At 41.8% G+C, this 24,893-nt stretch overlaps 1 protein-coding gene and 1 long non-coding RNA gene across 3 annotated transcripts; one reads left to right on the forward strand and one right to left on the reverse strand.

The window, feature by feature from the left end:
• Positions 1-1,993: 1,993 nt before the first annotated feature.
• On the forward strand, positions 1,994-24,693 carry LOC138947856 (arylsulfatase B-like). Of its 2 annotated transcripts, XM_070319416.1 has the most exons (9): positions 1,994-2,119; positions 3,628-3,733; positions 6,345-6,501; positions 8,895-9,007; positions 9,999-10,109; positions 18,121-18,246; positions 20,477-20,606; positions 21,598-21,751; positions 22,035-24,693. In XM_070319416.1, the coding sequence occupies exons 1-9, from the start codon at positions 2,103-2,105 to the stop codon at positions 22,786-22,788; spliced, it is 1,668 nt and encodes a 555-aa protein (XP_070175517.1). In that variant the 5' UTR covers positions 1,994-2,102; the 3' UTR covers positions 22,789-24,693. The 2 variants fall into 2 exon arrangements, with proteins under 2 accessions (XP_070175517.1, XP_070175519.1); XM_070319418.1 differs by lacking the exons at positions 1,994-2,119; positions 3,628-3,733; positions 6,345-6,501 and adding an exon at positions 8,456-8,498.
• On the reverse strand, positions 14,216-16,664 carry LOC138947857 (uncharacterized). The gene is made up of 2 exons (XR_011449843.1): positions 15,625-16,664; positions 14,216-15,132 (listed from the first exon to the last, which is right to left on the reverse strand). It is a non-coding gene; the product is annotated as an uncharacterized lncRNA (long non-coding RNA).
• Positions 24,694-24,893: the final 200 nt, after the last annotated feature.

Consider the following 24,893-nt stretch of genomic DNA (forward strand, 5'->3'; position numbering starts at 1 on the left):
ATGGCCCCTGAGAGATTAACAAGCATTGAAATGAACAAGCAACTTTCATCCTCTAATAATAGATTTTCTAACTAACTTGTGCGAGGATGAAAATCTATTTTCATGGAGGATGAAAGTCGCTTGTTCATTTCAATGCTTGTTATTCTCTCAGGTGCCAGGGGACAGGTTCCGTATAACTCTCGCTTACTCCTTTACACGTGTGGTATGCTTGAGTGCTTTGAATTATTCCCTTTGGTTATTTGATTTCATTTACTTTCCAAGAGGCATGGTAACAACCACAACAAACAGAATGTGAGAACAAAACAATCACACGCAACGCAATCAATCAAAAATAAAACAGACATATACAAATATAAACAAGTCACGTAAGGCGAAATTACTACATTTAGTCAAGCTGTGGAACTCACAGAATGAAACTGAACGCACTGCATTTTTTCACAATGACCGTAGTCTGCCGCTTGTGCAAAACGGAGTGAAACTGACGAGCCTGTTTAGCGCGGTAGTGGTTTCGCTGTGCTGCATAGCACGCTTTTCTGTGCCTCTCTTCGTTTTAACTTTCTGAGCGTGTTTTTAATCCAAACATATCATATCTCTATAATTATATGTTTTTGGAATCAAGAACCAACAAGGAATAAGATGAAATTGTTTTTAAATCGATTTCGGAAATTTAATTTTGATCATAATTTTTATATTTTTAATTTTCAGAGATTGTTTTTAATCTGAATATAACATATTTATATGTTTTTGGAATCAGAAAATGATGTAGAATAAGATAAACGTAAATTTGGATCGTTTTATATAAAAATAAATTTATTACAATTTTCTGATTTTTAATGACCGAAGTCATTAATTAATTTTTAAGCCACCAAGCTGAAATGCAATACTGAAGTCCGGCCTTCGTCGAAGATTGCTTTACAAAATTTTCAATCAATTTTATGGAAAAATGAGGGTGTGACAGTGCCGCCTCAACTTTTACAAAAAGCCGGATATGACGTCGTCAAAGACATCAAAGGTCTGGGTGGCCGAGTGGTAAACGCACTCGCCTCGGAAGCGAGAGGTTGCGAGTTCGACCCTGGGTCAGGGCGTTAGCAATTTTCTCCCCCCTTTCCTAACCTAGGTGGTGGGTTCTGTTCAGGATGTTCAGGATAGCCTTGCATTAAACAATGGAACCCAAAGATGTGTTGAACTTGAAAGGTATCATTTTATTTGTTCAGGATGGAACCACATGGTAACAGTCAAAACATGGCGAACATCAACTGCCCCGGATGTGGCTCTTCGATCAAGAGTTACTTCCCTTGAATGTTAGTCGCGAGTAGGCCTACATGATTATGTACACTAATCATGTCATTTCCAAAGAGGTTCAAGTGCTAGTCTTTCGGATGAGACGAAAAACCGAGGTCCCTTCGTGTACACTACATTGGGGTGTGCACGTTAAAGATCCCACGATTGACAAAAGGGTCTTTCCTGGCAAAATTGTATAGGCATAGATAAAAATGTCCACCAAATACCCGTGTGACTTGGAATAAAGGCCGTGAAAGGTGAATGCTCGCCCTAATAGGCTTGAGGTTTGCTGGCCGATGTGAATGCGTTATATATTGTGTAAAAAATTCCATCTCACACGGCAGAAATTAATATGTAAAGCGCTTAGAGAACGTCAAGCGCTATATAAATCTCCCCATACAATACAATATCGAAAAAATGAAAAAAAACGTCTGGGGATACCATACCCAGGAACTCTCATGTAAAATTTCATAAAGATCGGTCCAGTAGTTTACTCTGAATCGCTCTACACACACACACACACACACACACACACACACACACACACAGACACACATACACCACGACCCTCGTCTCGATTCCCCCTCTATGTTAAAACATTTAGTCAAAACTTGACTAAATGTAAAAAGAAAGAGAAATTATACTAGTGATGCTTTTGTTTGTATAGTTTTGTACTTATAGATGTGGGTTTTTTCTCGGGAAAGATAACTCTGCGGGTAAAGTATGTAAACACTGACTCGAACACCGCGTGATAGGAGGGAGAGTGGGTGTGTACACTTGTCTATTCATTCCACTAGCTCTGCCAGGTATATCGCGGTGGCATGAAATATCAGTACAGGTACGTTCACACTCGTGTTTATAACTGTACTTTGTGGGAAGGGGAAAGAAGCAATGTAGAATGGTTCATTTTTGACGCATGAACTCTTCGGTTTGCTCTTTAAAAGTTCAGATTTGTTTTTTCCCTGCAGGGAATTATCACAGTTACTTACTAGTTTAGATGTTGTGACCAGCACCCATTTAGCGTACTACATACCATGATAGCTAGCAGCGTGGGTACGTTGTGAGGACATTGTATTGTTATGATATCTGTACTCACCGATACAAGGACAGCACAATGATTATAATACGAATTTTCGCTTTACATTTTCGCATTACATTTTCGCGAAAATTCGAATTATTGTGCTGTCCTTGTATCAATGAGTACAGAATTCTTTTGTTTTTTAACTTTGTGGTAATTTTGAACTTTAGCGTGTTAAATTCATAGCTCATAATTCAGAGGCATTTAAGTCTCCAAATTTGTAGAACCTGCATTTGTAATCATAACAAGTCATTTTAGATCCCTTTGAAGTTACGGAATGAACTCCGATGAACTGTACGAATGCATTTCGTTTACATGGGTCAAAGAAGAAATTATCCGTATGAGCGAACAAGGGAGACAACTCCTTCGTGTAAATGATGTCCCATGGTTGACAACGTACGCCATTTTCGGTGCATTTTCGTCGATTGAACAACCAAATTAATTAATTATGCCTAAGTTTGAAGCTCAATCCGTCAATTAATTTCACGACAAATGTTCTTTGGCTTGCTTACATGGACTTGTATCAAAAATAAGTAAAGAATGTCACTGGATTCTGAGCTATGAATTTAACACGCTAAAGTTCAAGATTACCACTGTTTAAATCTTGAACCTTTCTTCATCTCACCACAGTCACTTTGTTATTTACATTTCTTAAGATATGTTTTTCAACGGTTGCCATGTAATGTGTTTGCAACTCGTGGACCTAATTATTAGATTACATTTGTGATCTGGATCTGGATGTGAAATTGTGATGGAACTGTCTACCTCTTTAAGCACTATGTCAAGCTAACACTTTGATTCGTTTTGTGTTGAATTTTTCTTTATTTTCATGTATGAATCAACTTGAACAAATTTCATAACGAATTTTGTTTTGTTTATTGTGTGCAAATGATGACTTTATGAGACACAATTTTGCATTTCCTTTCAACCCATTTCCTTGCATGCAGTACCTTTATTTGCACAGTTTTTACACACATATTTTACACACATTTTTTACACACACATTTTGTACACACATATTTTACACACATATTTTTTTGCAGTGTGGAAATCTCTCAAAGATTACATTTTAGAACATGTTACATTATCTGCAGTATTTTACATGCCCAAACATATATATATTTTGCTTTAACTGAAAAACGTGCAGAGCATACGTGATGTATTCCTATTGTTGTTACTGATGTTGACTTTGTAGTTATAGTTGTTGTTTGCGTAGCTACTGTAATCAAGACCACATGAGTTCACAGACTGTCCCTTGCATGTTTCAGAATGGATTGCATTGTAAGGCTGGTGCTGCTGGTTGTCTCGGCAACAAGTGTTGCCATGGCCGCCTCTCCGCATCCACACATTGTCTTCATTATTGCTGATGATCTGGTATAATAAATATATATACAAATTGGGAACCCCACAACCTTCACACCCCAACCACCCCCCCACCCCCTCCACACACCATCCCTTTTATGACCTCAAAAATAGTAGAAAAATGATGTGTCAAAAAGAAGTGAGCTGAAAACTGAGTCAAACTTGCAGATGTTATGAACAGACAAGAGGCGAAGCCTTCAAGGCTCACGTAAGAAATCGACAAACAGTAACACAAACACTCCGTCACATACACACACACACAGTAAGCATAGGTGACACTGTGCAAGAAAGCGAGACACTAGATCTAGATCTGTCTGTCTGCATGTAGCCTACTTACAGGGACACGACTGCCAACTAGTCTCGGCCCGCTCAAAATAACAATGACCGAGACTTTCAGTAATTCCTTCGCGTGACGTCTAACCCTCTTACGTCATAATGTGATGTCTTCAAATGACGAAATGTTAAAGTTTCTACCACAGACATACACACGCACGCACGCACACACGCACGCACAGACAAAGTTACGATCGCATAGGCTACACTTACGTGAGCCAAAAATTGGTGAATAACAGTGTCTCAAAAGAGGGTCAGTGTAGTCTTGTCATGCTATCTGGATTTGTTCCGTCTGTGGAGGAAGGTGATGAGATAAGTCAGGATAGTATATGTACCTGCTACCTAAGGCCAACAAAAAAAAATAGTCTGTTTACGGTAACATAGGCAAAAAAATAGGGTCGGTAGGTCGGGATTTATTTTATGTTATTTTTTTTTTTGGGTCAAAAAACCATATTTTTAAGTTATTTTGCCAAAAAACAAAGCCTTTTTTTTTTCCTCCCCAAATGCCAATAAAAAGTCTAGGGTGGCGCGGAAAAATAGCGTCGGTCGGGATACCGTAAACACACTTTATTTTTTTGCCTAATCACATGGATCTGTACTACATATCACCACAGAAATGAAAGGAGAGCCTTTCCTAAAATATTGCATTTGTCAAAAAAGTGCATGTGAATTGTTCTGAGCTTAAGATTGCATAGGTATTTGTCGCGTGCATGCACGTTTGCATGTTTAGTTTTTCACACAAAAACTTTGGCCACACCACACAGCACTCACAGAACACCGATGTAAATAAATGTAAGTATTTAATAGTTCCCAGTTGGGTAAAATATGGGGGTGACGATGGATGGAACAATGGAAGGGTTAACACGAATACATGAAGATGAACATAATGAACATGAGAAAGTACACAACAGTCAAAATAATGTCAACAAACGACATACGAGACAATCAGGATAGTCAAACACAAAGCACGTACGTCATAAAGGCCCTCCTCATTCCATAAATGATATCTATCGTAAGAAAGTACTTATCTACACGTTCGACGAATTCAGGGGGGGGGGGGGGGGGGGGGCGCCCTCGGGTCGACACCTGCGTCTCTGTCGCGGGGGTGAGAGAATCAGCCCAGTTGAGAGCTGTCACACGGCACACACTCTGCATGCAGCGACGGCGCCGGTTCGATGTTGCTGCCCAACAGCAGCGTGGTTGCGCCGCTGTGACGTTACAAAATAGCTGCTCAAAACAGCGTAATGAAGCCTCGGAGATGATCCAGAGGGGCTGCTCACACAGCAGCGTGGGGGTGACGATGCGAGAGTCCAAACTGGCTGCTCAAGCAGCAGCGTGGTGGTGCCTCCTCCATGCTGTGAAGCTAGGGTTCGCACCTTCCCGTCCGGTCTGTCTTCGACAGTAAACACTGAAAGCCTAGAAGGCCAAAGTCAATAATCTCCCCAAAAATATAAGACACGTGACTTCCTCCTCCAATAGACATCATTATTAGGGATGAGGAGGAAGCACAATGACTCTAAACTTTGGTTTCCTTCTACCATATAATTTACCGTTATAATGATTTCCTTTTAAACACTATGATGAACACTATTTACAACAACACAAAGACGAGACAAAAACAGTACAACTGGTAACTAATGTAGGTTCCCTGTCCCCTGCCACCGGCCGCTAATTCACCTTCAGCAAAAAACTGACAAAAGTCTATCCAATTAGACCAAGAAATATGACTTACCTCACACAGGCTAATGAAAATCATCGCGTACACTTTACGCAACCGACTTTAACAAAGTCCACAGTAGACGTACATTACTACTGAAAATAACTTCGAACTCAAACGACAATTCACACACGAATTTCGAAGCCGTTCGACAAACATCTGGTCTCGGCCGAGACAGAAAAAAGAATGCTTATGAATTTTACAGTCAGCAACCAGGTAACCGGTGAACTCTACAAATAGCGCGCAGCCTACCGTGAACGTCCCGTGCAAAGCGTGCAAGGCGTGGAATCACTGAGCTAAGCCCAGCTACAGGTCTTCCCACCTTGACACAGGTACCTGTCAGCAACGCCCGACCAAGGAACCTTATAACTACATACAACTGTCCGCGACAGTATTTTAAAGTGCAATGACACATAAAATAGTCAAGGCACCTGCAATTTGTGTGTGTGTCACAGTATGTGGTTGTGTGTATTCCTGTGTGTGTGTCACAGTATGTGGTTGTGTGTATTCCTGTGTGTGTGAGCGTGAAGCAATGTATACATACTATAATACATGTGATTCTTTTTTTTCCAGGGTTGGGGCGATGTCGGATTCCATGGGTCAGAAATTTCCACACCCAACATTGACGCCCTGGCGTACAGTGGAATCATCCTCAACAAATATTACGTGTCGCCCATCTGTTCCCCCACACGCAGCGCCATCATGACAGGCAGGCACCCTATACACACAGGTAAACACCAGTCTCTCACACCCTATACACACAGGTAAACACCTGTCTCTCACACCCTATACACACAGGTAAACACCAGTCTATCACACCCTACACACAGGTAAACACCAGTCTCTCACACCCTATACACACAGGTAAACACCAGTCTCTCACACCCTATTCACACAGGTAAACACCTGTCTCTCACACCCTATACACACAGGTAAACACCTGTCTCTCACACCCTATACACACAGGTAAACACCTGTCTCTCACACCCTATACACACAGGTAAACACCAGTCTCTCACACCCTATACACACAGGTAAACACCTGTCTCTCACACCCTATACACACAGGTAAACACCAGTCTATCACACCCTACACACAGGTAAACACCAGTCTCTCACACCCTATACACACAGGTAAACACCAGTCTCTCACACCCTATTCACACAGGTAAACACCTGTCTCTCACACCCTATACACACAGGTAAACACCTGTCTCTCACACCCTATACACACAGGTAAACACCTGTCTCTCACACCCTATACACACAGGTAAACACCAGTCTCTCACACCCTATACACACGGGTGAACACCTGTCTCTCACACCCTATACACACAGGTAAACACCTGTCTATCACACCCTATACACACAGGTAAACACCAGTCTCTCACACCCTATACACACAGGTAAACACCAGTCTATCACACCCTACACACAGGTAAACACCAGTCTCTCACACCCTATACACACAGGTAAACACCTGTCTCTCACACCCTATTCACACAGGTAAACACCTGTCTCTCACACCCTATTCACACAGGTAAACACCAGTCTCTCACACCCTATACACACAGGTAAACACCTGTCTCTCACACCCTACACACAGGTAAACACCTGTCTCTCACACCCTATTCACACAGGTAAACACCTGTCTCTCACACCCTATTCACACAGGTAAACACCAGTCTCTCACACCCTATACACACAGGTAAACACCTGTCTCTCACACCCTATTCACACAGGTAAACACCTGTCTATCACAGCCTATTCACACAGGTAAACACCTGTCTCTCACACCCTACACACAGGTAAACACCTGTCTCTCACACCCTATACACACAGGTAAACACCTGTCTATCACAGCCTATTCACACAGGTAAACACCAGTCTCTCACACCCTATTCACACAGGTAAACACCAGTCTCTCACACCCTATACACACAGGTAAACACCTGTCTCTCACACCCTATTCACACAGGTAAACACCTGTCTCTCACACCCTATTCACAAAGGTAAACACCAGTCTCTCACACCCTATTCACACAGGTAAACACCAGTCTCTCAAACCCTATTCACACAGGTAAACACCTGTCTCTCACACCCTATTCACACAGGTAAACACCTGTCTCTCACACCCTATTCACACAGGTAAACACCAGTCTCTCACACCCTATACACACAGGTAAACACCTGTCTCTCACACCCTATTCACACAGGTAAACACCTGTCTCTCACACCCTATACACACAGGTAAACACCAGTCTCTCACACCCTATACACACAGGTAAACACCTGTCTCTCACACCCTATACACACAGGTAAACACCTGTCTCTCACACCCTTTTCACACAGGTAAACACCAGTCTCTCACACCCTATTCACACAGGTAAACACCAGTCTCTCACACCCTATACACACAGGTAAACACCAGTCTATCACACCCTATTCACACAGGTAAACACCTGTCTCTCACACCCTTCACACAGGTAAACACCTGTCTCTCACACCCTTCACACAGGTAAACACCTGTCTCTCACACCCTATTCACACAGGTAAACACCTGTCTCTCACACCCTATACACACAGGTAAACACCTGTCTCTCACACCCTATTCACACAGGTAAACACCTGTCTCTCACACCCTTCACACAGGTAAACACCTGTCTCTCACACCCTTCACACAGGTAAACACCTGTCCCATGACTGGCAGGCACCCTATACACACAGGTACATGCTCAGTACATTTTGCTGGCAACTCCAGCATCATGCATTCATCCAGAATAAACACACACAATCACACAGGTTAGTAGTGGCCTGGAGGACCTACAGAGTACAGCTGCTTTCGTGCGGGCGATTGGCATCTCCATCTAGTGAACGACGAAGGAGAAGAAGACACAGGTTAGTATGAAAACATCATTACCGTATGTATTGTAGGTAGAGCCTGTTTTGCTTGTGTGTGTGTGTGTGTGTGTGTGTGTGTGTGTGTGTGTGTGTGTGTGTGTGTGTGTGTGTGTGTGTGTGTGTGTGTGCGAGCTCATGCTTGTATCATGTGTGGTTTTTGTTTTGTTTGCCAATTAGAGATTCACAGAGCATGTGCATTATACTAGTGATTGTGATGTACAGGTATGCAGGTGGGAGTGATCGGAGAAGCCACACCATACGGATTGCCGCTCAACGAAACAATCATGCCGCAACACCTGGAAACCCTCGGCTACAGGCGACACATTGTTGGAAAGGTGAAAGCTATTATTGAATGAAATCAAATGATATGTAAATATTTTAAGGCAGTAAACTTCTCATGTAGTACAGTCTTGTCTACATTAAACAGATGGATTCTGGAAATAACTCGGTCAGGTTTTTATGGTTGTGGAAGAATTGCATTACCTTGTTTTTCCATAGAAACACTGATGCAAGCTACGCGTGACATTGTAGGCTTGCCGCAGTGTTTCTATGGGAACAAGGGAAAGCAGGTCTTCCATAACCCATACACATTTGACAGAGCATTGGGTTTTTTTTAAGAATCAAGTCAGAAGTTTTTAATAAAAAGAAAACACACCAGTAACCAGGTTTAAGGTACGTTTATATCTATAATCAATATTTCGGCACGTTACTGCCTTCTTCGTGATGGTAAGCTCATGGAAAGAATGGAATGACCGCACGTGATATACAGTGTAATGAATTTTTATGATGAGTAATGACGTCATACTATTTCTCGCGCGTTCTTTCTTTCTCTGGCGTTCTCTGTCTAGCTGTCTATCTCTCATTTGTCTCTCACATACACGTACACACACACACACACACACACACACTCACACACACACACACACACACATATATATGCATATTCACTGTCCATCTCTCTCTCTCTCTCTCTCTCTCTCTCTCTCTCTCTCTCTCTCTCTCTCTCTCTCTCTCTCTCTCTCTCTCGCTCGCTCTTTCTCTCTTCTCATGATTGTGGCCCCCCGAAATGAACGGCGATCGAGCAGACTCGGAAAAGTGTGAGAGCTGAGAACGATCCAGCTAGTCCTTGGTAATATTACAATATTACAAGTCAGAAGGTAATATTTAGCATTACTAAGAGAGAGAGAGACACATTGACATGTAGACAGCTCAGCAGGGACTGAACAAAACAATGGAACATTTTATTTTCTTGGATCATAGTTTCATCTTGCAAAACAAAAAAAACTTGATTTCTAAACGATGTTATCCTTTATTTTGTTTTTACAGTGGCATCTAGGATTCTTCACGGAGCCCTACCTGCCGACCAGACGAGGCTTCGAGAGTTTCTTGGGGTACTACACTGGAAAAGAGGACTACTTTGACCACGAAGCCAATCAGGTTAATGACAGGGGAGGTTATCCAGTTACAACTTACAGGGGAGGTTATTCAACTACATCATACATTGGAGGTTATCCAGTGTCAGGGGAGGTTATCTAGTGACAGGGGAGGTTATCCAGTGACAGGGGAGGTTATCCAGTGACAGGGGAGGTTATCTAGTGACAGGGGAGGTTATCTAGTGACAGGGGAGGTTATCTAGTGACAGGGGAGGTTATCCAGTGACAGGGGAGGTTATCCAGTGACAGGAGAGGTTATCTAGTGACAGGGGAGGTTATCCAGTGACAGGGGAGGTTATCTAGTGACAGGGGAGGTTATCCAGTGACAGGGGAGGTTATCCAGTGACAGGGGAGGTTATCCAGTGACAGGGGAGGTTATCTAGTGACAGGGGAGGTTATCCAGTGACAGGGGAGGTTATCTAGTGACAGGGGAGGTTATCCAGTGACAGGGGAGGTTATCTAGTGACAGGGGAGGTTATCCAGTGACAGGGGAGGTTATCCAGTGACAGGGGAGGTTATCTAGTGACAGGGGAGGTTATCCAGTGACAGGGGAGGTTATCTAGTGACAGGGGAGGTTATCCAGTGACAGGGGAGGTTATCTAGTGACAGGGGAGGTTATCCAGTGACAGGGGAGGTTATCTAGTGACAGGGGAGGTTATCTAGTGACAGGGGAGGTTATCTAGTGACAGGGGAGGTTATCTAGTGACAGGGGAGGTTATCTAGTGACAGGGGAGGTTATCCAGTGACAGGAGAGGTTATCCAGTGACAGGGGAGGTTATCTAGTGACAGGGGAGGTTATCTAGTGACAGGGAAGGTTATCCAGTGACAGGGGAGGTTATCTAGTGACAGGGGAGGTTATCCAGTGACAGGGGAGGTTATCTAGTGACAGGGGAGGTTATCCAGTGACAGGGGAGGTTATCTAGTGACAGGGGAGGTTATCCAGTGACAGGGGAGGTTATCCAGTGACAGGGGAGGTTATCTAGTGACAGGGGAGGTTATCTAGTGACAGGGGAGGTTATCCAGTGACAGGGGAGGTTATCCAGTGACAGGGGAGGTTATCCAGTGACAGGGGAGGTTATCTAGTGACAGGGGAGGTTATCTAGTGACAGGGGAGGTTATCTAGTGACAGGGGAGGTTATCCAGTGACAGGGGAGGTTATCCAGTGACAGGGGAGGTTATCTAGTGACAGGGGAGGTTATCCAGTGACAGGGGAGGTTATCTAGTGACAGGGAAGGTTATCCAGTGACAGGGGAGGTTATCCTGTGACAGGGGAGGTTATCTAGTGACAGGGGAGGTTATCTAGTGACAGGAGAGGTTATCTAGTGACAGGGGAGGTTATCTAGTGACAGGGGAGGTTATCTAGTGACAGGGGAGGTTATCCAGTGACAGGGGAGGTTATCCAGTGACAGGGGAGGTTATCTAGTGACAGGGGAGGTTATCCAGTGACAGGGGAGGTTATCTAGTGACAGGGGAGGTTATCTAGTGACAGGGGAGGTTATCCAGTGACAGGGGAGGTTATCTAGTGACAGGAGAGGTTATCCAGTGACAGGGGAGGTTATCCAGTGACAGGGGAGGTTATCTAGTGACAGGGGAGGTTATCTAGTGACAGGGGAGGTTATCTAGTGACAGGGGAGGTTATCCAGTGACAGGGGAGGTTATCTAGTGACAGGGAAGGTTATCTAGTGACAGGGGAGGTTATCCAGTGACAGGGGAGGTTATCTAGTGACAGGGGAGGTTATCTAGTGACAGGGGAGGTTATCCAGTGACAGGAGAGGTTATCCAGTGACAGGGGAGGTTATCTAGTGACAGGGGAGGTTATCCAGTGACAGGGGAGGTTATCCAGTGACAGGGGAGGTTATCCAGTGACAGGGGAGGTTATCTAGTGACAGGGGAGGTTATCCAGTGACAGGGGAGGTTATCCAGTGACAGGGGAGGTTATCCAGTGACAGGGGAGGTTATCCAGTGACAGGGGAGGTTATCCAGTGACAGGGGAGGTTATCTAGTGACAGGGGAGGTTATCCAGTGACAGGGGAGGTTATCTAGTGACAGGGGAGGTTATCTAGTGACAGGGGAGGTTATCTAGTGACAGGTTAGGTTATCCAGTGACAGGGGAGGTTATCCAGTGACAGGGGAGGTTATCCAGTGACAGGGGAGGTTATCCAGTGACAGGGGAGGTTATCCAGTGACAGGGGAGGTTATCTAGTGACAGGGGAGGTTATCCAGTGACAGGGGAGGTTATCTAGTGACAGGGGAGGTTATCCAGTGACAGGGGAGGTTATCCAGTGACAGGGGAGGTTATCTAGTGACAGGGGAGGTTATCCAGTGACAGGGGAGGTTATCTAGTGACAGGGGAGGTTATCTAGTGACAGGGGAGGTTATCACCTTGATTATGCAGGCATTTCCATTTCATTCAGATGTTGTGTCATTTCTTTGGAGGGAATCTAATAAATAAAGGGAAGTAAGCTGTCTAATTGCATACAACTTGTGTAATAGAGTCAACTTGTGTAATGGAGTCATCTTGTGTAACAGAGTCAACTTGTGTTATAGAGTCAACTTGTGTAATAGAGTCAACTTGTGTAACAGAGTCAACTTGTGTAATAGAGTCAACTTGTGTAACAGAGTCAACTTGTGTAATAGAGTCAACTTGTGTAATAGAGTCAACTTGTGTAATAGAGTCAACTTGTGTAATAGAGTCAACTTGTGTAATAGAGTCAACTTGTGTAATAGTCAATAGAGTCAACTTGTGTAACAGAGTCAACTTGTGTAATAGAGTCAACTTGTGTAATAGAGTCAACTTGTGTAATAGAGTCAACTTGTGTAACAGAGTCAACTTGTGTAATAGAGTCAACTTGTGTAATAGAGTCAACTTGTGTAATAGAGTCAACTTGTGTAATAGAGTCAACTCGTCAGAGGTATTCGGAACCAATGTCTTAACACCTGACAGAATAACTATCATTGAAATGAACAAGTGACTATCTTCCTTTTTGGGGGGGTGGGGGGGGGGGGGGGTGGAGCAAGTTGTGTCTGTACCTTGAGGCTCCATCTGGTAATGAGAGGATGTGCAACTGAACTTTCATAATGAGTATTAAAGCTTTATGATTTTTCCATTGAGATAAAATTAATACTTGACTTAATTAACAGTATTGTAATTTACATAGCTGAAATTTTTGTATGTCACTTTGTGTCTTAATATTGTCTTTATTTATATATTAAAATATATATATTTATATCGGTTCCCCCTGAGGAGGTTTAGCTCTGCTGAGAGATTTTTACAAATCTCAGAAGGAAGTCTCTGCTGGATTTCAATTGTTTTTTGCACGTCCAAGTTTCTCAACCCTTACGACCTGGCCCGGACTATGGACTTTCCCGATTGTCTTACGATTCAAGTGTTTACACTCGTTGTATTTATTGACCTTGTACCCTCTTTCCTATGGATACGTTAAACATTTTATCACTTAATGTGCGTGGATTACGAAATGCAACAAAACGCAAAAGTCTTTTTCGACATTTCAAGGAAAAAAAATACGACATTATATGTATTCAAGAATCGTATGTTACCAAAGGTGTGGTGGAGTTATGGAAAAAAGAATGGGGAGGAGATTTGATTTTTTCAGAAAGTACTGCACACAGTAAAGGTCAGATTATATTAATTAGAAAGCAGTTTTCGTTCGCATGGAAGACCTTTACATTAAACGATAGGGTTATTGCAATAAGAATATCCATTGAGAATAGAGATGTATGTGTGTTTAATATATACGCACCCAGTGTAACAAAAGAGATCAAGGAATTTTTACATGATTTAGCTGTCAAAGTCAAAGAATGTGATTGTGAAAGGAAAATAGTCTGTGGAGATTTTAATGCCGTGTTGAATAATGAACTTGATATTATCAGTGGCCAAAAACACCAAGAGAGTTTGGTAAAAGCCTTTAACTCTTTTATAAATGATTGTGCTTTGAATGATATGTGGCGGATTTGCAACCCACAAGAAAAAGAATACACATGGTCAAAGGGAGGGGGTACATTTATTGCACGGCGACTGGATTACATGTTATTAAATGATAACGTAATTGACGAAGTGCTTGAATGCAATATATATTCACTACCTTCGACTGATCACAGGGGTGTTTATTTACAACTAAAATGTACTGATACATGCAGAGGTCCAGGGTACTGGAAATTTAACAACTCTCTATTAAAACAACAGGCATACGTTGATATTATGAATCAGACCATTGATAATTTTCTCTCTGAGCAGCCGACACAGCATGCGGGATTGAATTGGGAGTTACTAAAACTGGAAATTAAGGACATCTCTATGCAATACAGCAAGAAAAATGCCGTAAAAAAGAGAACAGACAAGATAACACTGCAACATGATTTAAATGTATGCGAATCACATTTAGCCAAAAACCCAGATGATAAAAACGCTATTTTTCGACAAGAAAAGTTAAAATTGAATTTGGAACTAATTGAAAAAACAGAATTGCACAGTGCCCAGACAAGATCACGAGTAAAATGGATCGAAGAAGGAGAAACAAATACAAAGTATTTTCTTAACTTAGAAAAATCACGTGCACATTCTAAATTAATGCCAAGATTAGAACTGGAGAATGGTGAAGTCATTACAGATCAATTTGATATACTGGAAGCTCAGAGAGAGTATTTTCAAACTCTTTATTCACGAAAATTACCTGATGAAAATTTAGACAATAATATTACATCCTTTTTGCAAGATTGCGATGTTCCTCAGTTAAGTGATGAGGAGAAGGCAAAGTGTGAAGGAAATGTAACGGTTGAAGAGGCATCATCGGCACTTAAATTGATGAAAAATGGTTCCTCACCAGGCATGGACGGCCTTACCACAGAATTTATTAAGTTTTTTTGGTCAAAGTTAAGAATTCTTATTGTTGATTCATTTAACAAATCATTTGAGAATGGAAGTCTGTCCTTCACCCAAGCATCGGCGGTTATTACCCTGATCCACAAAGGGAAAGACTTATCAAAACACAGTTTATCAAACTGGAGACCTCCCGCAGTGGGGCACTGCGGTTATGAAATTAAAGGCCCCTCCTGTTTTTGGAACCGCAGGAGCTTTCTAGTTTGCTGTTAGGTAGATTTTTGGTTCCTCTTTCCTGTCATGCTCTCTTTTTCTTCATGAATTCTTTTCTTTTTTCTGCCTTCTTGCTCATTCACCTGTATTTTTTCCAAAAATCTCTTCTCTTGCCGCTTGTCTCGCGATTCATGTATAGTTTAATCTGTTAGTGTTCTGATGTAAGTCCAGCAGTAGATAGGTTAAGCCTATTTTAACATACTGGAAACTGGTAATCTTCCAGCAGGTATTAATTTAGTTTTACTAAAGCCTGCTGGGACACAAGTAATGGGTTAGTGCATTTGTAAACAGGAATCGCTTGACAAGTGGCCCCCTTCATCCCCCCCTTCCTCGTCCTGATATGGCTCTGCGTAGTCGGCTGGACGTTAAGCAACAAATAAACAAACAAACAAACAAGCAAACTGGAGACCAATTTCTTTGACAAATACAGACTATAAGATTTTAGCTAAATGTTTAGCAAATAGTCTAAGCCCAGTTATTCAAAACATAGTACACGAAGATCAAGTTGGTTTTATTAAAGGTAGAAACGTCTCTCATACGCTGAGAACAATAGATGATGTTATTGAACACTTTAGATTACAAGAAAAACCTGGTTTGGTACTTGCTTTAGATTTCAAAAAAGCATTTGACAGTATATCGAAAGAGTTTATGTTATATGCCTTTAAGAGATACGGATTTGGAACAGATTTTTTACGTTGGGTAGAAGTATTGTTCAGTAGCACAAGAAGCTGCATTGGATACAACGGTTGGCTCTCAAGTGATTTTGAAGTCAGCTGTGGGGTGCGACAAGGTTGTCCTTTCTCACCACTGGCTTTTGTTATTGGAATTGAGCTGCTTGCAACCCGATTTCGAAAAGGTTTTGAAGTAAAAGGTTTGGAAATTGAAACTGACGATTCAGAAGAAGTGCATATGTTTAAAAAGATTTTGAAGGCACTTCTGTATGCCGATGATGTTACCATGTTTCTGCGTGATAAAGATGACATTAAAGTTGTTTTGGGGATATTAGACGAGTTTACAATTATATCCGGTTTGAAGATAAATAGAGTAAAATCAGAAGCAATGTGGATTGGATCAAAACGGAATAGCAACGAGGGAGGATACGGATTAAGATGGGTTAAACAAATGAAGATTCTGGGAATATATTTTTGCAATACATCCAGTGCCTCCCTCGTGGATGAAAACTGGACACAACGAATTAAGAGTATTAAGCAGGTGATTTTAAACTGGGAAAAACGGAATCTTGGCATATTTGGTAAAATGTGCGTAATAAAAAGTTTTTTGATTTCTCAGCTCGTTTATGTTATGCAGGCAATATGCATCCCTGAACCTGTGTTGAAAGAAATTAATACGTTATTGTTTCGTTTTCTTTGGAGGAAAATTAATTGTAACAAGAAAGCGTTTGAGAAAGTGAAGAGAAGTGTTATGTGCAGTGGAATAGGAACAGGAGGAATCCAAATGATTGACATGCAAATATTGCAAGAATCTATTCTGTGCGGCTGGCTTGCTCAGCTCTCGAATATGAATAACAATAGTACATGGACTTGGATTCCTAGATTATATTTCCGTAATTTTGGAACAGATTTATCATGTTTTAATTCAATTATTGGTCCTAAAAAGTTTAAAGGGTTAGATAGTCTTCAGTCCTCCTTCTGGAGCAAAGTACTGCGAGTCTGGTTGGAACATAATACACTGCACTCTTCGTCATCTCTGAAGATGGCATGCATATGGAATAATATCGATATAAAATATCAAAATAATGTAATTTATTTTGACAACTGGGCAAAAAAAGGAATAACACATGTCAATGACCTCTTAGAAAACAATTCCATTTTGTCATTTCAAAATGTACAGAACCTAATTGGTACTTCACCAGAACTCTATTTACAGTACATTGTTGTTCACTCGGCGTTGTCTCGTTATTTAAAGAACAATACGGATTATGTATATGCTGTCACTGAAGAATTCTCGAAATTGTATTTTAATGATAAAGTGATGTTAAAAGCTAGAGATTTTTGAAATTTTATGACAGATATGAAATATAGTCCACCCTGCTGTGTTCGATTTTGGCTGAACAAACTTGGTATTAGTATTGAAGAAAAAGTTTGGCTTAATGCAAAAGAAACAACAACAGAAACCAGACTAAAAGAATTACAGTGGAAGATATTACACAATATATACCCAACCAATATTCTCCTCTTAAAAATGGGACTCGCAAATAATGATAAATGTCCATACTGTATTGAACAAGTTGATTACATTGAACATTTCTTTTTCTATTGCAGTAAAATTCACCATTTGTGGAAGCATGTTGAAACATTGTTCTACAATCGATATAACATAGCAATTATTCTACAAGCAACAGATGTGCTGATTTATGTGCGAGATAAGAATGGTTTGACACATGAAATGTTTAAGTATCTTACCCATTTAATCTTGATTGGAAAAATGTGTATAAGTAAATTTAGATATGGGACACCCCTTGAAATATTATTTATTTTTCAAAGGGACTTAACCCTCAGGGGCCTGGTATAAGTTGAGTGTTAAAAAAGATTTGGTGTACTGGAAACTGAGCTGAACATTAGGAATAAATTTATGTTATGATTATTTTTATTTATTTATTTATTTGAACATATTAGTTTACTGATAAGGTTTATTGATTTAAAAATTGTACACATCTGAAAAGAAAAGACCTATGAAGAAGGTTTGCTCCAAGCCACACAAAAAAAAAAAAGATATAATAAAAAGGCAAAAAATAATTGTAGTAGCAAACCTGCATGCAACTGAGGTTAAAAAAAAAAAATAAAAAAAAAAAAAATTGTTTTTTGCACATCTTCTGATATGTTATATATTTATATAAATATTTGTTTATTTATTTCATTATTTATTTGATTTGTCATGTGTGCAGGGCAGTATGTATGGACTGGACTTTCACAGGAATGAAGACACACTGTGGGACGTGAACGGCAATTTCTCCACCGACATGTACACCGCTGAGGCCGAGAAAGTCATCAAGGACCACGATCCTTCTGAGGTGAGTTTAGTGCTTGTAATGTATGAAAGTGTTACATTGTTCAATTTTGACAGGAAATGCCACTAGAGAAGAACACAAAAAAGGGGTTATAAGATTATTACAAAATGATGAATACATTATTTTTCATTTTTAAAAAAAATTTTTTCTCAGATCAGAAAGTAATACAAAATGTAAAAGGGTTATTTTTTTTCAACAGAGATATTTATACTACATGGCTCACTGTGTCATACCAGATTTACACAATTAATTTTGTTTAATGCAAATGAAAGCAAGTATTCAATATTTGAAAAAGCAACAAGACAGGTTCCACTGTGTGAAAGGTTTCTGTGTTAACTCTGTGCTCATGTCAATGTTTGTGTCTATTTCTGTGTTAACTCTGTGCTCATGTCAATGTTTGTGTCGATTTCTGTGTTAACTCTGTGCTCATGTCAATGTTTGTGTCGATTTCTGTGTTAACTCTGTGCTCATGTCAATGTTTGTGTCGATTTCTGTGTTAACTCTGTGCTCATGTCAATGTTTGTGTCGATTTCTGTGTTAACTCTGTGCTCATGTCAATGTTTGTGTCGATTTCTGTGTTAACTCTGTGCTCATGTCAATGTTTGTGTCGATTTCTGTGTTAACTCTGTGCTCATGTCAATGTTTGTGTCGATTTCTGTGTTAACTCTGTGCTCATGTCAATGTTTGTGTCGATTTCTGTGTTAACTCTGTGCTCATGTCAATGTTTGTGTCGATTTCTGTGTTAACTCTGTGCTCATGTCAATGTTTGTGTCGATTTCTGTGTTAACTCTGTGCTCATGTCAATGTTTGTGTCGATTTCTGTGTTAACTCTGTGCTCATGTCAATGTTTGTGTCGATTTCTGTGTTAACTCTGTGCTCATGTCAATGTTTGTGTCAATTTCTGTGTTAACTCTGTGCTCATGTCGATGTTTGTGTCGATTTCTGTGTTAACTCTGTGCTCATGTCGATGTTTGTGTCGATTTCTCTGTTAACTCTGTGCTCATGTCGATGTTTGTGTCGATTTCTGTGTTAACTCTGTGCTCATGTCAATGTTTGTGTCGATTTCTGTGTTAACTCTGTGCTCATGTCAATGTTTGTGTCTATTTCTGTGTTAACTCTGTGCTCATGTCAATGTTTGTGTCGATTTCTGTGTTAACTCTGTGCAGCCGCTGTTCACGTACCTCTCTCTGCAGTAGGTGCCCACGTACCTCTCTCAGCAGTAGGTGCTCACGTACCTCTCTCAGCAGTAGGTGCCCACGCACCTCTCTCAGCAGTAGGTGCACACGTACCACTCTCAGCAGTAGATGCCCGCGCACCTCTCTCAGCAGTAGGTGCCCACGTACCTCTCTCAGCAGTAGGTGCACACGTACCTCTCTCAGCAGTAGGTGCCCACGTACCTCTCTCAGCAGTAGGTGCACACATACCTCTCTCAGCAGTAGGTGCACACGTACCTCTCTCAGCAGTAGGTGTTCACGTACCTCTCTCAGCAGTAGGTGCCCACGTACCTCTCTCAGCAGTAGGTGCACACGTACCTCTCTCAGCAGTAGGTGCACACGTACCTCTCTCAGCAGTAGGTGCCCACGTACCTCTCTCAGCAGTAGGTGCACACGTACCTCTCTCAGCAGTAGGTGTTCACGTACCTCTCTCAGCAGTAGGTGCACACGCACCTCTCTCAGCAGTAGGTGTTCACGTACCTCTCTCAGCAGTAGGTGTTCACGTACCTCTCTCAGCAGTAGGTGTTCACGTACCTCTCTCAGCAGTAGGTGCACACGCACCTCTCTCAGCAGTAGGTGTTCACGTACCTCTCTCAGCAGTAGGTGTTCACGTACCTCTCTCAGCAGTAGGTGTTCACGTACCTCTCTCAGCAGTAGGTGCACACGTACCTCTCTCAGCAGTAGGTGCCCACGTACCTCTCTCAGCAGTAGGTGTTCACGTACCTCTCTCAGCAGTAGGTGTTCACGTACCTCTCTCAGCAGTAGGTGTTCACGTACCTCTCTCAGCAGTAGGTGTTCACATACCTCTCTCAGCAGTAGGTGTTCACGTACCTCTCTCAGCAGTAGGTGTTCACATACCTCTCTCAGCAGTAGGTGTTCACGTACCTCTCTCAGCAGTAGGTGCACACGTACCTCTCTCAGCAGTAGGTGCCTGTGGTCAGTGCAGACAGGTTTGACTGTAGTGACATCTTCTATGGGCATTTCAATACATGTATTCATGTCTATTTCTGTGTGTGCAGCCGCTGTTCCTGTACCTCGCCCAGCAGTCAGTGCATGCTGGGAATGGAGTCGATCCCTTGCAAGTGCCGCAGAAATACATCGAGAGATTCACACACAAGATCAAAGATGTCAAGCGCAGAATTTTTGCTGGTAAGCACTTCTATACTGTTCAATTTTGAGTTTGAATGCCTTTTTGCTGGTAAGCACTTCTATACTGTTCAATTTGAGTTTGAATGCCTTTTTGCTGGTAAGCACTTCCATACTGTTCAATTTTGAGTTTGAATGCCTTTTTGCTGGTAAGCACTTCTATACTGTTCAATTTTGAGTTTGAATGCCTTTTTGCTGGTAAGCACTTCTATACTGTTCAATTTTGAGTTTGAATGCCTTTTTGCAAAGGAGAAGAAGTTGTAATGCTTTTAAAAGTGGATTGCAATGTGCAGCAGTCTCAGTCACGCGAGGCAAGTTTTCTGTTGTCCAGTGATCAGTCAGTGACTGTTGTCCAGTGTTCAGTCAGTGACTGTTGTCCAGTGTTCAGTCAGTGACTGTTGTCCAGTGTTCAGTCAGTGACTGTTGTCCAGTGATCAGTCAGTTACTGTTGTCCAGTGATCAGTCAGTGACTGTTGTCCAGTGTTCAGTCAGTGACTGTTGTCCGGTGTTCAGTCAGTGACTGTTGTCCAGTGTTCAGTCAGTGACTGTTGTCCAGTGTTCAGTCAGTGACTGTTGTCCAGTGATCAGTCAGTGACTGTTGTCCAGTGATCAGTCAGTGACTGTTGTCCAGTGATCAGTCAGTGACTGTTGTCCAGTGTTCAGTCAGTGACTGTTGTCCAGTGATCAGTCAGTGACTGTTGTCCAGTGTTCAGTCAGTGACTGTTGTCCAGTGTTCAGTCAGTGACTGTTGTCCAGTGTTCAGTCAGTGACTGTTGTCCAGTGTTCAGTCAGTGACTGTTGGAATCCCACTTTCTTTAAGGATACCGAATTATTATCAGTCAGGGCTCAAATCACTGTTGATGGTATGTGTATGTTGCTAGGCATAGTATGTGTGTGTTGCTAGGCATGACATGTGTGTGTTGCTAGGCATGATATGTGTGTGTTGCTAGGCATGTTATCTGTGTGTTGCTAGGCATGATATGTGTGTTGCTAGGCATGGTGTCAGCGCTGGACGACTCAGTGGGGCGTGTGGTAGCCGCGTTGAGAGACACCGGTCTTATGGACAACACCATCATCGTCTTCACCACAGACAACGGTGGACCCACCAACGGCTATGACGGCAACGCAGCCTGCAACTGGCCTCTCAGGTATAAAGGTGGTGGTGTTGTGTGTGTGTGTGTGTATGCATGTGCTTCTTTTGACCTATTTGACGTATAAATTTGCCACTTTGTGGACTGGCAATGCAGAAACTGAAATGAATGTACACCAAATATGAAGTAATTTGGTTTACAGATGAGGAAGTTATTAAAAAAAATCTACGTTGCATTTTGTGTATTTTATGTAGAGACTGCTTAATTTGAACAGTATGGTGTGCAAGTTTGCTGTCCCTAATAGTCAACGTAAAACAATTCAAGATGTGATGTGTTTCAGGGGAGTGAAGAACACCATGTGGGAGGGAGGGGTGCGTGGCGTCGGCCTCATCAACAGTCCGTTGCTAGGCAACAACAGCTACATATCCAACAACTTTTTCCACGTCACCGACTGGCTTCCAACCTTGTTCCACGCTGCCGGCGGTGACCCTTCGACCTTGAACATGCAAGATGGCTTCGATATGTTGGACATGCTGAAAGAGAACGGTCCAGAAATCAGGACAGATGTTTTACACAACATTGACCCCGTCAACAAGTTTGCGGCCATTAGGGCTGGGGACTATAAGCTGGTCATGGGTCATATTTCAAAGAACGATAACAGCTGGTACCCCCCTCCTCAACTTTCTGAAAACCTGGGTGAAAGCAAACTCGATACACGGTTGACATTCAGTTCTGAAAGAGAATTCTCATTGCAATCTCAGAATCAGAATGTCCATATTTTTCACTCGGCCTCCGAGGAGAATAAAATCCACGAATACAGCAAGTTTCAGGGCTCACCAATATTAGTTCAGTGCGGACAGAAACCTCTCAATGCTTCCTTCAACTGTGTGCCAGAGAAATCTCCATGTTTGTTTCACATTCCTTCAGATCCGTGCGAGTTCAACAACGTCGCAGGCAGCAATCCTGACATTGTACAGCAGTTACTGAAGCGGTTGGACCAGTACCGGTCAACCATGGTGGCGCCCAACAACAAACCGATTGACCCCAATGGAGACCCGGCCAAGCATGGCGGAGAGTGGCGGCCGTGGAAATGAAACGTTTCTTGACGGCTTTTGAAAACATCAGCATTCTTTTCAAACGATCAGCAATTTTGCCAAACGATCATTCGTGTTATGCAATATTTTTCTGGATTACTGACTTTTGTCAATTTTTGGTAATTTTCAGGGCTTTTGGATTATTGCAATAATTTGTGTTGATTGTGAATGAATACTCATTATACTGTGATCCTGTACTGATTTCAGTACCGAACCAAACCATGAGAAAACCCATTCATATTACACTTTTTATTTTATTTTTATTTTTTTATTTTTTGCATATGAATAAGGGTTTGTATGCTTGGTGCCTACTGTCAAAATTTGTTTTGTTGAAAGATTGCACTCGGTGTCCAGAAAGCAGTTGTTGAAAGATTGCACTCAGTGTCCAGAAAGCAGTTGTTGAAAGATTGCACTCGGTGTCCAGAAAGCAGTTGTTGAAAGATTGCACTCAGTGTCCAGAAAGCAGTTGTTGAAAGATTGCACTTAGTGTCCAGAAAGCAGTGGTTGAAAGATTGCACTCAGTGTCCAGAAAGCAGTTGTTGAAAGATTGCACTCGGTGTCCAGAAAGCAGTTGTTGAAAGATTGCACTCGGTGTCCAGAAAGCAGTTGTTGAAAGATTGCACTTAGTGTCCAGAAAGCAGTGGTTGAAAGATTGCACTCAGTGTCCAGAAAGCAGTTGTTGAAAGATTGCACTTAGTGTCCAGAAAGCAGTGGTTGAAAGATTGCACTCAGTGTCCAGAAAGCAGTTGTTGAAAGATTGCACTCGGTGTCCAGAAAGCAGTTGTTGAAAGATTGCACTCAGTGTCCAGAAAGCAGTGGTTGAAAGATTGCACTCAGTGTCCAGAAAGCAGTTGTTGAAAGATTGCACTTAGTGTCCAGAAAGCAGTTGTTGAAAGATTGCACTTAGTGTCCAGAAAGCAGTTGTTGAAAGATTGCACTTAGTGTCCAGAAAGCAGTGGTTGAAAGATTGCACTCAGTGTCCAGAAAGCAGTTGTTGAAAGATTGCACTTAGTGTCCAGAAAGCAGTTGTTGAAAGATTGCACTTAGTGTCCAGAAAGCAGTTGTTGAAAGATTGCACTTAGTGTCCAGAAAGCAGTTGTTGAAAGATTGCGCTTAGTGTCCAGAAAGCATTTGTTGAAAGATTGCACTTAGTGTCCAGAAAGCATTTGTTGAAAGATTGCACTTAGTGTCCAGAAAGCAGTTGTTGAAAGATTGCACTCAGTGTCCAGAAAGCAGTGGTTGAAAGATTGCACTCAGTGTCCAGAAAGCAGTGGTTGAAAGATTGCACTTAGTGTCCAGAAAGCAGTTGTTGAAGGCAATGAGTTCCTTCAGGTTCCCAGTTGTTTTCCTGTTTGGATCACCTGGGTATGATTCTCTTTGTGTGGTCAGTTTGTGTAACTTCATTGATTACCCATATCTCTTCTTTTTTTTCAGTTTGCGAATGTCCCAGTTACAGTGGGACTCTGACTCTGACTCTGACTCTGACTCTGACTCTGACTCTGACGTATATCTATGACAGAGACTGAGAGTTTTGCACTGACAGCTTAGAGCATATAAAGATAAATTAATGTTTCATGGCTATGAATATACAGTGCATTTTAAGATTAGTATGGGTGTCTTATTGACTTGAACAGGGTGTACATGTTGCAGCTGATATTTCTACAAATGTTAATCAGGCAGGTGATAATTCAGCAGTTATACTCAAATTTTGAATAGTGGTTTTGTTTTACTCACATCTGATTCTGTCAGCTGATTTGATCAATTCCCACATTATTTTTTGTGTATTGATACCATTGTGTGATGTCAGTGGCTGGCACATTTCTAGTCTCACGCATTCCTGTGTGTCCACTTGTATAATGTGGTAAAAGCTTTGCTTATGGTTTAAATACCACATGCATACTGAAACAGACAGACTCCTGAATGCGATGGTTCAGTGGAGCAGCTTAAACACAAACACAGACACACGTCTAACCACACACACGCAGACTTCAACAGACACAAATCTAACCACACACACGCAGACTTCAACAGACACACATCTAACACCACACACACACAGACTTCAACAGACACACATCTAACACCACACACACGCAGACTTCAAC

This window comes from Littorina saxatilis, linkage group LG14 (genome assembly GCF_037325665.1).
Source record: "Littorina saxatilis isolate snail1 linkage group LG14, US_GU_Lsax_2.0, whole genome shotgun sequence".
NCBI classification, from domain to species: domain Eukaryota; kingdom Metazoa; phylum Mollusca; class Gastropoda; order Littorinimorpha; family Littorinidae; genus Littorina; species Littorina saxatilis.

Excerpts from the sequence above, each read along its gene's own strand:
- LOC138947856 (XM_070319416.1), top strand. Across the intron at positions 3,734-6,344 it reads TCATTATTGCTGATGATCTG|GGTTGGGGCGATGTCGGATT; the intron begins GTATAATAAATA and ends TTTTTTTTCCAG. Across the intron at positions 10,110-18,120 it reads TTGACCACGAAGCCAATCAG|GGCAGTATGTATGGACTGGA; the intron begins GTTAATGACAGG and ends TCATGTGTGCAG.